Here is a 13,289-nt window from a genome sequence, read left to right on the forward strand (position 1 = left end):
GTAGTAAAACATTTAAGTCTTCAAACAAACATGGCCATGAGAATGGTAAAAACCATCACATTCTTCCTCTGCGTGGGACGTTGATACCGTACATAAGGGTGATGGTAGCAGTGCTGCTCTCCAGAGATCGATYCCTTCAGAAGGGGCTACCGGTAAATGTGCTTCTCCGGGCGCAGGGAGTTGCCTCTGAAAGTTCAACAACTGCTTGTATATCCCCTGCTTGAGCGTTAGGAAACAGTCACAAGCTGTCAGCACTGAAATCTGGGGAGCGGTAAAAGCTGAACAGGCAGCAGCATTGTGCGGTGACTTGTATTCAGCCTCRGTGTAACACTGATGCATTGTGTCAAGCCTGAATCATTCACTCGCATTAAAGATACAGTGTTTAGTTCCAGCGAAGCTGCGGCAGGATTTCCAGTCTGCTGCACTTGTGTCAGGATCCCGTGGTCTTGATGAACTATAGCTTTGGCTTATTGTGGGGTAAAACAGTGTCTCGACTGGCTGAGCCGCAGAATTTAATCTTGGCAGCTTGTTTCATTTTTGAAGATACTACAGAGTCATGTGGYCTAGAATCTCCTTTGGAAGTTTGAGGGAGTGTTTGGAGACTTGTTTACTCTGCAAGTGTATCAAAATCCTATCAGACATTCCCTTAACGGGCTTGCTTTGATGTCTTAGCCAAAACAAATACTTCTTGAATGCTGCAGCATCAGTGCTGATGCTGAATTCAAATCAGGCTTTGTACTATGTGCATAGTTGTAAACTAAAAGTGCAACTTTGTCGAAGGGATGGGAAATCTGCCCATGAAATTGTTTGTGGAAGGCGTGTGTGTGCAGAGGAGTGATGCTGGGCAGAGATCCTCTTCTTAGAAAGAGGCAGAAAGATTATTACTTGTGTAAAACGAAACAAATAGAGAAGAACATTTAAATGGTGCATAGGGGTTGAAACCCGTGTGTTTATCCTCGCTGACTGGAGGCTTCCTTTTGACATAACTATTTTACTTTCTCTCCTGTTAGAGCAGCTCCACGTGCATGTGCTTGCCTTGTCTACCCAGTACATCTTAGCTGTAGGGTAGCTGCACATCCTGCTGTCTTGTTTAACCTTCCAGCAACGGGAGCTGCTGCTTTTGTCCTTGCCTTTCTCTCACTAATCCTTTTCGGAGGGATTAGTTTTTGTTAGACTGCTGTAAATGGATGAAGCAGCTCCGAGGATGAGCGCAGGGGTTCTTCAGCCTATTGTGCCACTTCAGCTTTGCAACTGCAGGATCCTGTGGCTGGGGAGCTGCTTCCCTCCTGCCTGGCCTGCTTGTTTCCTGAGTGCCGAAAGAAGCTGGTATTTGAAAGCCATTAGCTGGCTTCTCCCCGTTCTTGCCGCAGAAAGCAGTGTGAACAGGGACGCACTTGCCCCTGTGGGACTTGGGGGGTGCGGGTTGTGGCTGTTTTTGTTGGTGTGTCTCCTTCCAAGTACCCAGGAGGAGCTGCAAGATGTTTATCAGCTCTACTCTACAGAGCAGACCTCTGGCCTCTTTCTCTACCTCACATCCTCTCTTTACGCAGGAGTTTTCAGTGCTTTATCCTCTTTGACCTGCATGGCCTACCTGATAGCTACGAGGTCCCGCTGGTTTAGTATCCCCCAGAAATCACTGTGCTCAAACTGCATTTATGCTTCAGCCAGCTTTTCTGCTGCAGTGTAAGGAGCYGGTGTTGCACCAAGGTATGACGTGAAGCTTAAGATAGTGCCGTGCCCTAATTCAGCTATACTTAGGAGCTGAATTTAGGAGCATCCAGCTCTGAAGACAGTGACACTAGTCTTCCTGTGCAGCAAGCAACTATTTAAGCAGAATTGCCTTCTGGAAGTGCTCRTTCCTTTCCCACTGTGTGAAGGAGGCCTCAGAGACCTGCTTCTCAAATTAGGCATCTGAAGTTAGATGCTAAGCATTAGGCAAAGCAAAGATCTGCCTTTGGTTTCTTCCTTAAGAGCTGTCCTTCATGTAATAAACCCCACAAATCTTCACTTTAAGTGGTAGCTGCTATTACAGAATCACACTTCCCTTCCCCCGCAACCCTAAACTGAACCAGGGTTGGAAAATCCATGTGTAAAACTGAAGAAATGTGACACAATAATGTTAAAAGAAAACACTGATTTCTTTCTAGACCAACTTCCTGAGTATGTGATGGTATTGGAGTGGTGTCACTGCTGCAGAAGTCTGTAACGAACATTYCTGCTTTCCTGAGCAAACCCAAATTTTATGGGTTTTTATGGGTGTAGCCATAAACAAGGTTTAGGGACTGGTGTGCATTTCTGATGGGAAGGGATTGCCAGTTGGGAGACACCTTTTTCAGGTATTTAAGTGGAAGCTGGGCGATAGCCTTAGAGGAGCAGAGACTACTCTTGCAGATGGATGAGGAGAAAGCTATAGGCCCCCCTTTTCCTCCGAGACTTTCATGAACGTGCTTTTATTGCCAGCCTGGTTTCAGAATGTGACTCTGTGTGACAGGGTGACACCACGATATGCCTGCTGTCAAATGGGGAGCACGATGTAGGTATAGTGACTCCTGGCCATGCCTCAAGAACCACTCAGCCACCATGGTTTTGAGACACACCTTACAGTGGACAGTTCAGGGACTAAAACGGGCCTCTGCTGTGGTGGGAGATTGAAGAGATCCCAGAGACAGCACCACTCTGTCTCCTGAAATTACATTTGCTCAGYGGGAGCTGGCAGGGGGCCACCGTTAATTCCACCTCCCTGCATGCTGTGTTAGAGCTATCAATTATTGAGGTGCCTGGGTCTTGGCACGCACGTCCGGCTGCTCACGGTGCAGCTTTGGTTCACAGTATGATTCTTGGCTCACTTCCCCCTCCCCACCTTTCACCTGCAGAGAGAGCCTGCTCCCAGCGTGCACAGCCTGAGATTGTCGCACAGGAACAGGGACCCTATTCTTCCCCCCTACTTGCAGCCAAGTGGATTTGGGACTGCTGAGTGTGCCAGTGGCAATGCAGGGAAGCGTGTTTTCCGGAGTGCCACTGATTTATTGAAGAGCCACTGATAAAATATGGAGAAAGCCTGGTTTGGCAGGAGTGAGGAAAAAGAAGCAATGTCGTAGGGGCAGGAAGGAGGGGTCTGCATGCAGTGTCCTTCAGAGCCCATCAGAAGAACGTGGATGACCCGTAGGCTTGGCAGGAGCGTTTCTGAAAGCAGTTCTGCTCCTGTGTCACTCCAAGRGCCTGTTGTGCAGGTGATACTGCCTGCCTGGGGTCTGTGCTGCTGGAAGAAAACTGCCAGTGCATCAGCTTCTCTTCTGCGTTGCAGCTGGAGGCCTGTTTGCTCTGGGAGTATAGCCCGAAGTCCTTGAGATACTTAAGAAACTGTAGATGTCAGTGGAAGCCGTGCTGTGTGCCTGCTCTCYGAGGCTGTGCGCTCGAACCCCCATCCTTGTGGTAGCTCTTGCCCTTCTGTCCCAGCAGGAATTGTAAGCTCGGGTCTCCATCGTAGCACAGGCTTTTTGAATGRCAGAAAAATTCAGCCTTGCTGTTAGGGCTGAGAAACTTGGAGCCAACTCTCCTGTCACCTCTGTCCTGTTGTCTCCCCAACCCACTGCACCCGTCCTTCCCTCTGCTCTGTTGGGTTGTGATTTGATCCCCCAACATACAGAGTATTACCGGTACCTGGTGTCCGAGGGCTCTTAAATGTGCTTTTGAAGCCTCACGGCTTCTCTGCGCTTCTAAAATAGCTTTAAACCCCAGTGCATTCTGACCAGGCAAATGGAGGCATGCAAATACTTGCTTATTTTAAGATCTGTCTTTGGCTTTCAGTTATCTTGTAGGCGAAGAGCTGTGGGTAGTCATGGAGTACTTGGCAGGAGGCTCCCTAACAGATGTTGTGACAGAGACCTGCATGGATGAAGGACAGATCGCAGCAGTGTGCCGAGAGGTAAAGCTGCCCTCGCCCTTGGAGTGACCTCTGATAAGGAAGGGGACGTGGGCTTTCCTCGACGTGTTACTGGCTCCGCAGAGAGAGCTACCTTAGTGTTAAATTACAGAAGCTGTATTTTTTGTAGGACTGATTTAATTTGGGAGATTACAGCTGACWCCTGCTACAACCTAGAGTGAGGACTGCAGTGCCAAATGGGATTGGGATCCTGTTGGTTACACCCATTCTCCAGAGATTTGGGGACTAATCTGCTCTCCTAGGACCTGACGATCCCTGTGCGATATCTCTGTGTAGTCCTGCATGTATCACGTGGATCTAGGAAAGCCTCTAAGAAAATAAGTCCTTGCTACTGAAAATGCACGCTGTTAAAGCCCATTAGCTGGCTAATTACGGCAGGTGAATAACTTCATTGCACATAAGAATAACTTTTCTTTTTTCTTCCCTCCACCTCCCCCAGTGTCTCCAGGCTTTGGAATTTCTCCATTCAAACCAAGTTATTCACAGAGACATCAAGAGTGACAACATTCTGCTGGGAATGGATGGCTCTGTCAAACTAAGTATGTGGGGAACAGCGCTGGTGATGGTTTGAATTATCAGCCTAGGCACTAACAGTCCTGTTACCTGCTTAGAGCCAGGCCTGCTGGGGAGACGGGCGTTTGAGGTGCTTGATACTGTGGCARTGAGGAGACTGTAGAAATGCTCCTCTAGGTATTTCTGTGGCATCTGTTTTAATGGCTATTGGCAAGCATAAATCCCTGTGAATTGATACTAGGCTTGAAGTGAGGTTTGGGGTTCATTTTGCTTTGGACCATCTGTTTTTGTTGACTAAAATAACAGAATTTTACTGCAACTCCAGTCTAGAAAGCTGAGTTTGAAGATAKAGGGTCGCAGATCTTCATTTATGAGCTCTCTCTTCAGTGTGGAAAATWCTGCCAGTATTTGGAGGAAGGTGGAGTTAAGAACTAGAAAATATAACTAGAAAATGTAACATAACTAGAAAATGTTAAATCTAACAACACTAAGCCCAGACTGGTCTCTTATGTTCTTTTCCCTCCTGTGTTACAGCAGTAACGAAGACCTTGAGACTGTTCTGCCCCTCTGGTGCTAGGGTAACTGTTACACTTGTTCAGAGATAAGTCTGGAAACCACTGAACAATTATCTTCCACCTATAACTTTAACAAGATTGTGCTCCCTTTCTCTCTGTGACAGTTGTGTTGGCTAGCAGCCAACTGGCATAAATAAATCTATTTTTGTCGGCAGTGACAGCAGATATGACTCAAAATTCACACAGTGCAGATATGCTGAGTAAGAAGGTGGGTTTTTTGCACATAATTGCTTTTTACAATAAAACTGCACTTAGGTATAGTCAGATCTCTGGAGTATGGGGTGATGAATAGCTGATCAGGGCCAAAGTGTTCTGTTCATTATAGAGTAACTTCTCTGAGCACATTATGCAGGTACTTGGCTGCAGTTTAAAGCTAGAAAACTCCCTGTGGGTATGATGCAGTAACCTTCTGGACATGAGTTTCTTACTGGCTCTGCTGGAAATCTGTTCTGCTTATGAACCATATGTACCTTTCCTAGTTGTTACCCTTGATGAAAACTCAGTTAGGGATCAGTTTATTTTTCGTCGTTCTGCCTAAAATTAAACCTGTAGTGCCATAGGGGGTCAGGCTGGGCACTGCATCTTGCTGTGTGGACTCTGCTGGCCTCACAAGAACAGAATTAGTTTTCTTTTGGCAAGACAAATACAAATAAGACAGAGGGCCCAGCAATCTTCATGCCAAGCCTCTACATCTTTCTGTCTACTTAAAATAATCAATATAGATTTAGGTACATTAAATTTCCTTTGAATGCAGGGTTTGCTCTGTAAAGCAAATGCTGTTTGAAGGATGGTATACCTACTGGGAAGTAATATTTCTGGGACTAAAAATATTACCAGACAAAACGGTGGCATTTTGGTTATGTAAATCAGGCTGTGCATTGATTTCTGTTTTTACACACCCCAGAACACTTTTTAGACCATATATTGCATAGTATATTACAACTGCCTGACGTTGCAAGCACAGCCAMATTTCTCAGCATCCATATAAGGCTTTTTACAGATCCCCATCATTCACATGGACAAGTCAGCACCTCTGTGATCCTAATGGCCTCAGTGAGTCACATTTCAAAACTTACTTCTCAACACCATCTTCTGTATTAGCCACAAAACCATCCTTCCTTTCAGAGTTGCAGCAGCAGCAACCTACCAGACAGTGCAGCATGCTAGGTTGYCCTACAGCATCCGTTAGTGTTGTCTGGAGAAAATGGCTGATTTCTAAGTTTATTTCTTCCCCCTTCTTTAATTTTCCAGCTGACTTCGGCTTCTGCGCCCAGATCACTCCTGAGCAGAGCAAGCGCAGCACCATGGTGGGAACTCCATACTGGATGGCACCTGAAGTGGTGACCCGGAAAGCATATGGGCCCAAAGTGGATATCTGGTCACTGGGGATCATGGCCATTGAGATGATCGAAGGAGAGCCCCCTTACCTCAATGAGAACCCCCTCAGAGTAAGCCTTTTTGTGCCTTAAGTCTTCACTAGTGCTTCCAACTAAATGAGGCTATAGATGAGGCAGGTGAATCCTCCCATGTGGTTTCCCCACATTCTCTATCTCTTTAGACGTTGYGGTGAGAAGATTCAGCTCATTTTGATTAAAAGTCCTCTTTGGTCTTAGAGAGCAGAGGTTCTTCCTACGCTGAAGTAGCTGGTTTGTCCTCTGAGGTGTAGCACATGCTGATGCAGACTCTCTGGTAGGCTCTGATGAGTTAAATCACATGCACTCGTGTTTTCCCACTTTCTGAAGAGGCTGATAGAGGCAGCAAGAGCACCTTATGGCACCAAGCAGCTAGCTTCTTGAAGCCTTGTGCCCTGTGAGCAGAGAAGAGAGTTGTCCTTGGGTTCTAAAAACAGGGCACCTGTCACTTTTTTATAAACCTAGCATTTTCCTACTGCTGGATTGTCAGAGAAAGGGGGAGAAATACCTCCAGTTCTTCCTTGCATGCTCCAAATAAAGCTCAAAGTGCAGTAAGCCTTTAAGTAGGGTTTAACCCCACTGATACCTTCCCTTTCATTAAAACCTAAACAACAAGGAAGAGATCCCATCAGCAGGGATGTAGCTGCTCCTAACACAAGCCAGGATGATGGCTTTTTCTTCAGCTAAACAGGATGAGGGGGGTTAGATGAATGTTATTTGTCTCCATCTCTTGCACTGGAAGTGATTTAGGGAGAGAGGAGGGGCAGCAAAGYAGAGTGAAAAGAAAGAAATTGGGTGTTGAGTTAAATGAGGATGGTTAAGTAATTCAGTGCTTTGGCCTCATTTAACTCGACTTGCTCTAGTTCCCAGGCCATCAGACTGCTCCCATGGGAGCAGTCTGAGTGGTGTGCTCAAAAGGCCCATGTATTAGTTCCTTTTCCCTTTAAAAATCCATCCAGGRAGTTTCTTGCTTGCATGAAATTCTGCAGTGGATGAACTCTGAGTTTCTTGACTCTGTRTGCATGTGGGGGGATGATGCTTCGWCACTGAGCAGTGTTAAAACTACTTGTTTCTACAGGATGATAAATGCTGCTTAAGGATCTGCTGAAYATCTTCCAAGAAGCCAATCACATTTTACAGGACTAAGCTTTTAGGCCTTACCCACTCAGGGAAAGTACAGACAGAACTAAATCTCATATTTATTCAGGGGTACCTTTCCCATGAGGATACAGTTTTTGCTGGAGGAGAGTTGTGCCAGTTAACTTCCCTATGTAAACACAGTCTGGAATGTTGTTTTGTCCTCCTAATCCCTTGAGATGACGACAGGATCCAAACCCAGATTACAAGAATAAAACAATAAAGGATTGGATCCCATCCACATCAAAACAGGGCTGGCAGCTATTCTGTTTGCTGAAACTTAAGCACTGAATAGTAATCCTGATAAGATTTTTTTCTTCATTGAATTGGGGGGAGGGAGAGGAAAATATGGGTGTCTGTAATTTGGAGATGGAGTCTTACCTTCATGACCTCCTGTTTCTTTGGTGCTTGTTTTGCTTTAGGCCCTGTATCTCATTGCTACTAATGGGACCCCAGAACTGCAGAACCCAGAAAAGCTTTCACCCATATTCCGAGATTTCCTAAACCGCTGTCTTGAAATGGATGTGGAAAAAAGAGGTTCTGCAAAAGAACTGCTACAGGTAAATGCTGGGGAGGAGGGCTGAATCAAGCATTTCAGAGTGAGGCCAATTTATGGGGAGAACGTACGTGGGGTCTTTAATACTGCATCAGCTGAAAGCACAAGCTCAGCTAAGGTAATTTGCTCACCTCTCCCCCCACTCCCCCAAAAAACAACCCAAAATGCACAACCAAGTATTAGCAGAATACTCCTTCCTGTGCTCTGCTTGCTGCCTAGAGCAGCTGTGCAGCAACCTGAAAAAATCAGTGTCCCAGGCCTGCCAAATGCTGAGCTCCTTAATTCCCATGGCTTCTTCACACAGCTTACCCTGACATCTGTATGTGTTGGCATGTCCTGGCTGTGCTTGTTCTGATTTGGACAGCGGCAGGGCTTCCAGCTATTGGATGTTCTAGTTGTCTCTCTCCCGATGGAGGGATCCCAAGTCTCCTTGAGCTCTCACACTTTACAATAACTGGAGCAGTTCAGTGGTGTTACCATGTTTTGCCAGATGCTGCTCCTTACAGCAGAGGTGACAGTATAGAACTTGGGAAAATGCTACGTTATTTCACTGAAAACTTAGTCTTTTTGTCTAAACTCCTGGTAAAAGTGCACGGCCAAGCTGCCAGTCTTCGCCAACAGAGATGAGAAGTGTTCACGTGTCCCTTCTGTCACACCTGCCATGGGTGGGGAAAATGTGCTCCAACTCTCTGTAAAATAAGTATGTGATTGGATGCTGTCATACCTCAACTGTGAGACAGTTCCCTATCTTGCTTTCCTTTCTTTCCACTAGTTTGTCTAGGGGATTCAGCTTTGACTACATTGCTGCCTTCTGAGTCTGTAATCAAGCATTAATCACTGGAAGAATGGCAGCAGTTGCAAGATCACTCTCTGTCCTGGATTTTCCAGATCCAAAATTTGAGAGAGCAGTAATGTCTTGGAGCGAACGTGGTTGCTCGCTCCAAGAAGCAGAACATTTCATTTTACTTAACAGAGCACCTTGGATAGGAGACGGACTGAATGGTTCTGTGTTGCAAGCTCCATGCAGCACTCTCAAATTCCAGCTCTGTTGTGCAAGTTTCTGATACCTGTAGAAGGTTGTGGCAGTGCTTTCACCAGACCCATGAGGTCAGAGAAGAGAGCTGATTTCTGCAGGAAGCCCTGTGCTTTCTGTTTGAGATGCACAGATTGTTTTCAGTACACCTTTGTTAAGCACAGAATTTCACTATAGATGCTGCATAAACTTATAATCCCCTAGGGATACTTGCTGAATTCTGCTTGATCTTGAAAGCATGCAAACACTGGAGAATTTAGCTTGTGTTGGGTACAAAGGTGTGTATCAGTTCAGGCAAGCCCAAAAAGTTTGTGGTGATAACAGACTTCTTGGTTTCACCTGCTTAGAGTAGGCCATTAGACTTTGTATGGGTTTAGGTGCCAGTATTTTGTTGTGGTCACCAGACTTCTCGGGCATGTTTTGAACAATTTAACCTTTTTTTTTTTTTCTTTTTTCTTTTTTCTTTCCTAGCACCAGTTTCTGAAAATTGCAAAACCTCTGTCTAGTCTCACTCCTCTGATTATTGCAGCTAAAGAAGCAGCAAAGAACAACCATTAAAGTCATGGAGTTCAACAYAGTTGTCGTGTCAAGCCTTTTAGATGTTCATTTCAAAGACTGAATTACCTGCCGCTCCTCCCTCCCGCTCCTCCTTCGCAGGCATGCTCTTAAAACTTTGATCTACCTGGAAGGGTGGCAGAGGTGGCGTTAGCCGAATGGCATGCAAGAGGGACATTGCTGATCTTACGTAGCAGACTGTCTTTCCATCCCCTTGGTGGGGGCGAGAGGGGAAGATTATTTTGTATGGTTGAAAAGATCTTTCCGAGAACATCTGAACCTGACCTACAAGTAGCAAAGCCACTTTGTTTTCATATTTCTTATTGTGTTTATTTTTAAAAAAATAAATGTGGAGCCTTAGACTATGTTTATCTTAATAAATTAAATCTTTTGCTGGCTAGACATTTCCTGCTTGTGCCAAGCTGCTGTTACACCACTGAGGCTGCTCTGTGCTTTGGATGACTTTGGATGACTTGGGAAGCAGCCAGCAGCAAGTGAAAGGGGGAACGAGGGCAGGAAGCCGAAGATCCCTCGCAGCACTGCTGGATGCTTTGAGAGAGCATGGAGAAAGTCTGTTAGTGCTTCCTGCAGCCACTGGAGAACTTAATTCATGGATGATCTTTCTGCCAAATTTCATGAATCAGACCCTCCGCACCCTAGTTACGACTCAACTAGTTAAACAGATCTCTTAAGCATTTCTGATACTCTAGAAAGTAAATTACAGAACAACTTGTCACTTTTTTTAAGGTTGTTGCATCAGTGCTGTGAGGCTTGTTAGAGACCCCTGCCCTGTATGATAAAGCAAACACAGCAACTGTCTTTATAAGGATAAGATTTGCCTGCAAAATGATGTTGAAAACTCCCGTTTCTTAGATCAAGTCCAACAGAAAAAGAGACTGACCACAGATACTGCTTTCTTGGAAGCATGGGGACAATGTTAATTTTTTGAAATGAAAGAATAACCTGGTTTCTTTATGCTACTGACTCTAAATCCTTTGGTTTCTGTAGTCTATAAAACAGGAAATACAGAACTACAAGAGATGTGTCGTAAACACTGTATACTGATTTTTAATAAAATGACTGCTGCATTTCTTAACCTGGGGCTGTGGGAGGACTGGAGCACTGTCACCAAAGAAYTGTCAGGTGGGGTTGTTGTTAATGTCATTGTCACTGGGTGCTTGAATACGATGGGTGAAGTGATACAAGTTTGTCTCTTACCCCTTCTGTAGCTCTGTGGAATAACAAAGTGTGAAGGCTTTGAAGAGAGTAACTGCTCACATAGAGGAACTGGATAAAAGATTGTATTATAACTGAGGGAGCTTCTTTCTCTGATTGTACTGCTCTCTATGCAATCACTTTGGTCATTTACGGAGGCAAGTTGAAACCAGTTTGAGTAACCTCCTCTCCCACTCCAAAGCACTTGTGTTGCACAGAAACTCCTTGCTGCTTCTTGCTGAGACTTGCTAGTGGATCAGCGCTTTCCTCTCTGCCTCTAGGGGTTGATTCAATTATATTTTTCCCACTCCCTTCACAATAAATGACAGCTCTTACACTGGTCTTGCAGATGCCGCTGAAGAAGTCTGTAAAATCTCTTGCTTCTGTGGTGYGTGTAAGGCTAATTTGAAACCTTGCCTTTTGGTCAGTGGATTGGTGCTTGGGAACAGGTCGGTTCCATTCGTGATGTGTATTCTTCTGCAGCAACTTCTGGGCTTCTCCTATTACCATACGCTTCTACCAGGCAGCAGGGTTTGATCCTACAACTCATCTTGCTCCTGACATGCCAGCGTAGCTGTGGCTAATTCTGTAGCATCACTGTGGGCTGGAAAACACTGGCCATGTGCAGCTGGATGGAGACCTTAGACAGACTCTGATGTGACTCACAGCCTTCCCCTATCCTTTGTGCTCCAGGGCGGTTTCTGTCTGACATGAGGCTGCAATGTTTGAAGTCCATTGCCAAAATCTGCACCCTTTTCCTTTTTGTACATATTTTTCATCTTACTGTAAGAGTCGGAGTTTCTCCTGACMAAGCTTGCATCCAAGGATAAGTTCATTGGGCGAAACGGTAAAACTGCCAGCCTGAGGGGGAATCAGATCTCRTGATGAGCTCCTCTGCCTGGAGGTTAGATGGAGGTTGTCAAATGGAAGCCACTGCCCTTGAATAATTSTTTTTGGTAATGAGATTGTTTATATTTTCTCTGGTGGTCGCACACTGGCACACATGGGAGGGAAGAAATTATGGGACAGGCCTCACTTGATCTAAATTCCAGCATGGCTCTGCTCTTGTAGACTGAGCAATTGACCTTTCTTGATGGCATGGGATTAAATCCTACCTATGGAAGTGTCAGATGTCTCCGATTCCCCTTTACCTCCTTCTCYGCCTCCCTCAGCCTTCCGTTGAGGTGAGAACCTTGATGCAGATATGCTCTGCCTGTGAGCATCTGTTTGAGCTTAGTCTGCAGCAGAATTTCTGCTCAGTTTCCCTAAAGACTGTAAAATGAATTATCTGTATGTGTTTAAGTCGATCTTCTGGGTTCTCTGTTGCCTGTTGGAGGGAATCCACACGTATGACCGTTTATCCCCATTCGTAAGCTAGTGATGAGCTTCTGTCTCACTGATAGCACTTCCCCTTTGGGTTGGTCATGACCAGCTTCTAATAGCTGCTTGAGAGGGAGTTTGCCAAAGGCTTGTTGCTCTCCACTGGGAAGCTGTAAGACTCTGACCTTAGACATGTGTCACCTTGTCCCAGACTTCTCCTCCTGCCCCCCCCCACACACACACTGCTGATGTGGAAGGAGTTGGCTTGCTGCAGTGTCATCAGGCTCATTTTTTAGTTAACAGGCATGTTGTGTTTTTATGTTGTCAGGAAATCTTGAAAGGTTTGTAGCTACCTTAAGCTTAAGAGATTAGAATTTTTTGTTGTTCTATTTTTTTTTCTCCACACTCTATCTCTGTATCAGCATAGATTCGGTGCCTGTGTTAGCCTTTGYGTATTCTCTTAAAGCAGTTTCCCTCTCTTAAATAGTGACTGTCTGATGTGAAAATTAACCAGGGTGGCTTATTTTTCTAAGAACATCTTGGYTCTACTGTGATTTGAAAGCTACTTAGAAAGCCCTCCGTTTAGAGAACTTTTTTGGCAGCTTCTTTGTGTTTTACATACTRTATGAATTAATCTGATTCTACTGAGCCGAAGCCATTTTTAATCACGGCCTTTAATTATTTATTTGCCTATTAATATTAAAGTGTCTCTTCTTTATTAGAACATGAAATATTTACTACTTTGACTAGCCAGTCTGAAAATCTGTTTCTTTTCCCTTTTTCTTTTCTCTTCCTTCCTTATGCGGCATCCCAAACAATTCTACTAAGTTATGCGTAGAAACGGTATGAAGCGCCACGGCTTACAAAGGAGCTAGCTAGCTCAGCAGGGCCTGCTGGGGAGAAATGCTAAACTCGTCTCTGTTTCCAAATGCTCTGAAGATCTTATTTAAGGAGCAAATCACGGCTTCTACAAGATGCTTCCTCTATTTAAAGAAGTAATGTGGGTTTGTATTTAGCCCTCAGTTTTCTT

General features: G+C 45.1%; 1 protein-coding gene across 2 annotated transcripts in view; it reads left to right on the forward strand.

The window, feature by feature from the left end:
• Positions 1-10,087, forward strand: part of PAK1 (p21 (RAC1) activated kinase 1) — a 70,201-nt gene extending 60,114 nt beyond the window's left edge. For both annotated transcript variants that reach the window (XM_085300536.1, XM_085300537.1), the window contains exons 11-15: positions 3,808-3,925; positions 4,383-4,482; positions 6,283-6,479; positions 8,003-8,140; positions 9,641-10,087. In XM_085300536.1, the coding sequence (XP_085156662.1) occupies positions 3,808-3,925; positions 4,383-4,482; positions 6,283-6,479; positions 8,003-8,140; positions 9,641-9,727 (640 nt within the window). In that variant the 3' untranslated portion in view covers positions 9,728-10,087. The remainder of the gene's footprint in view (positions 1-3,807; positions 3,926-4,382; positions 4,483-6,282; positions 6,480-8,002; positions 8,141-9,640) is intronic.
• Positions 10,088-13,289: the final 3,202 nt, after the last annotated feature.

Source organism: Rhea americana, unplaced genomic scaffold (genome assembly GCF_003343005.1).
Source record: "Rhea americana isolate MKP2758 unplaced genomic scaffold, rheAme1 scaffold_165, whole genome shotgun sequence".
In the NCBI taxonomy this organism is placed as follows: domain Eukaryota; kingdom Metazoa; phylum Chordata; class Aves; order Rheiformes; family Rheidae; genus Rhea; species Rhea americana.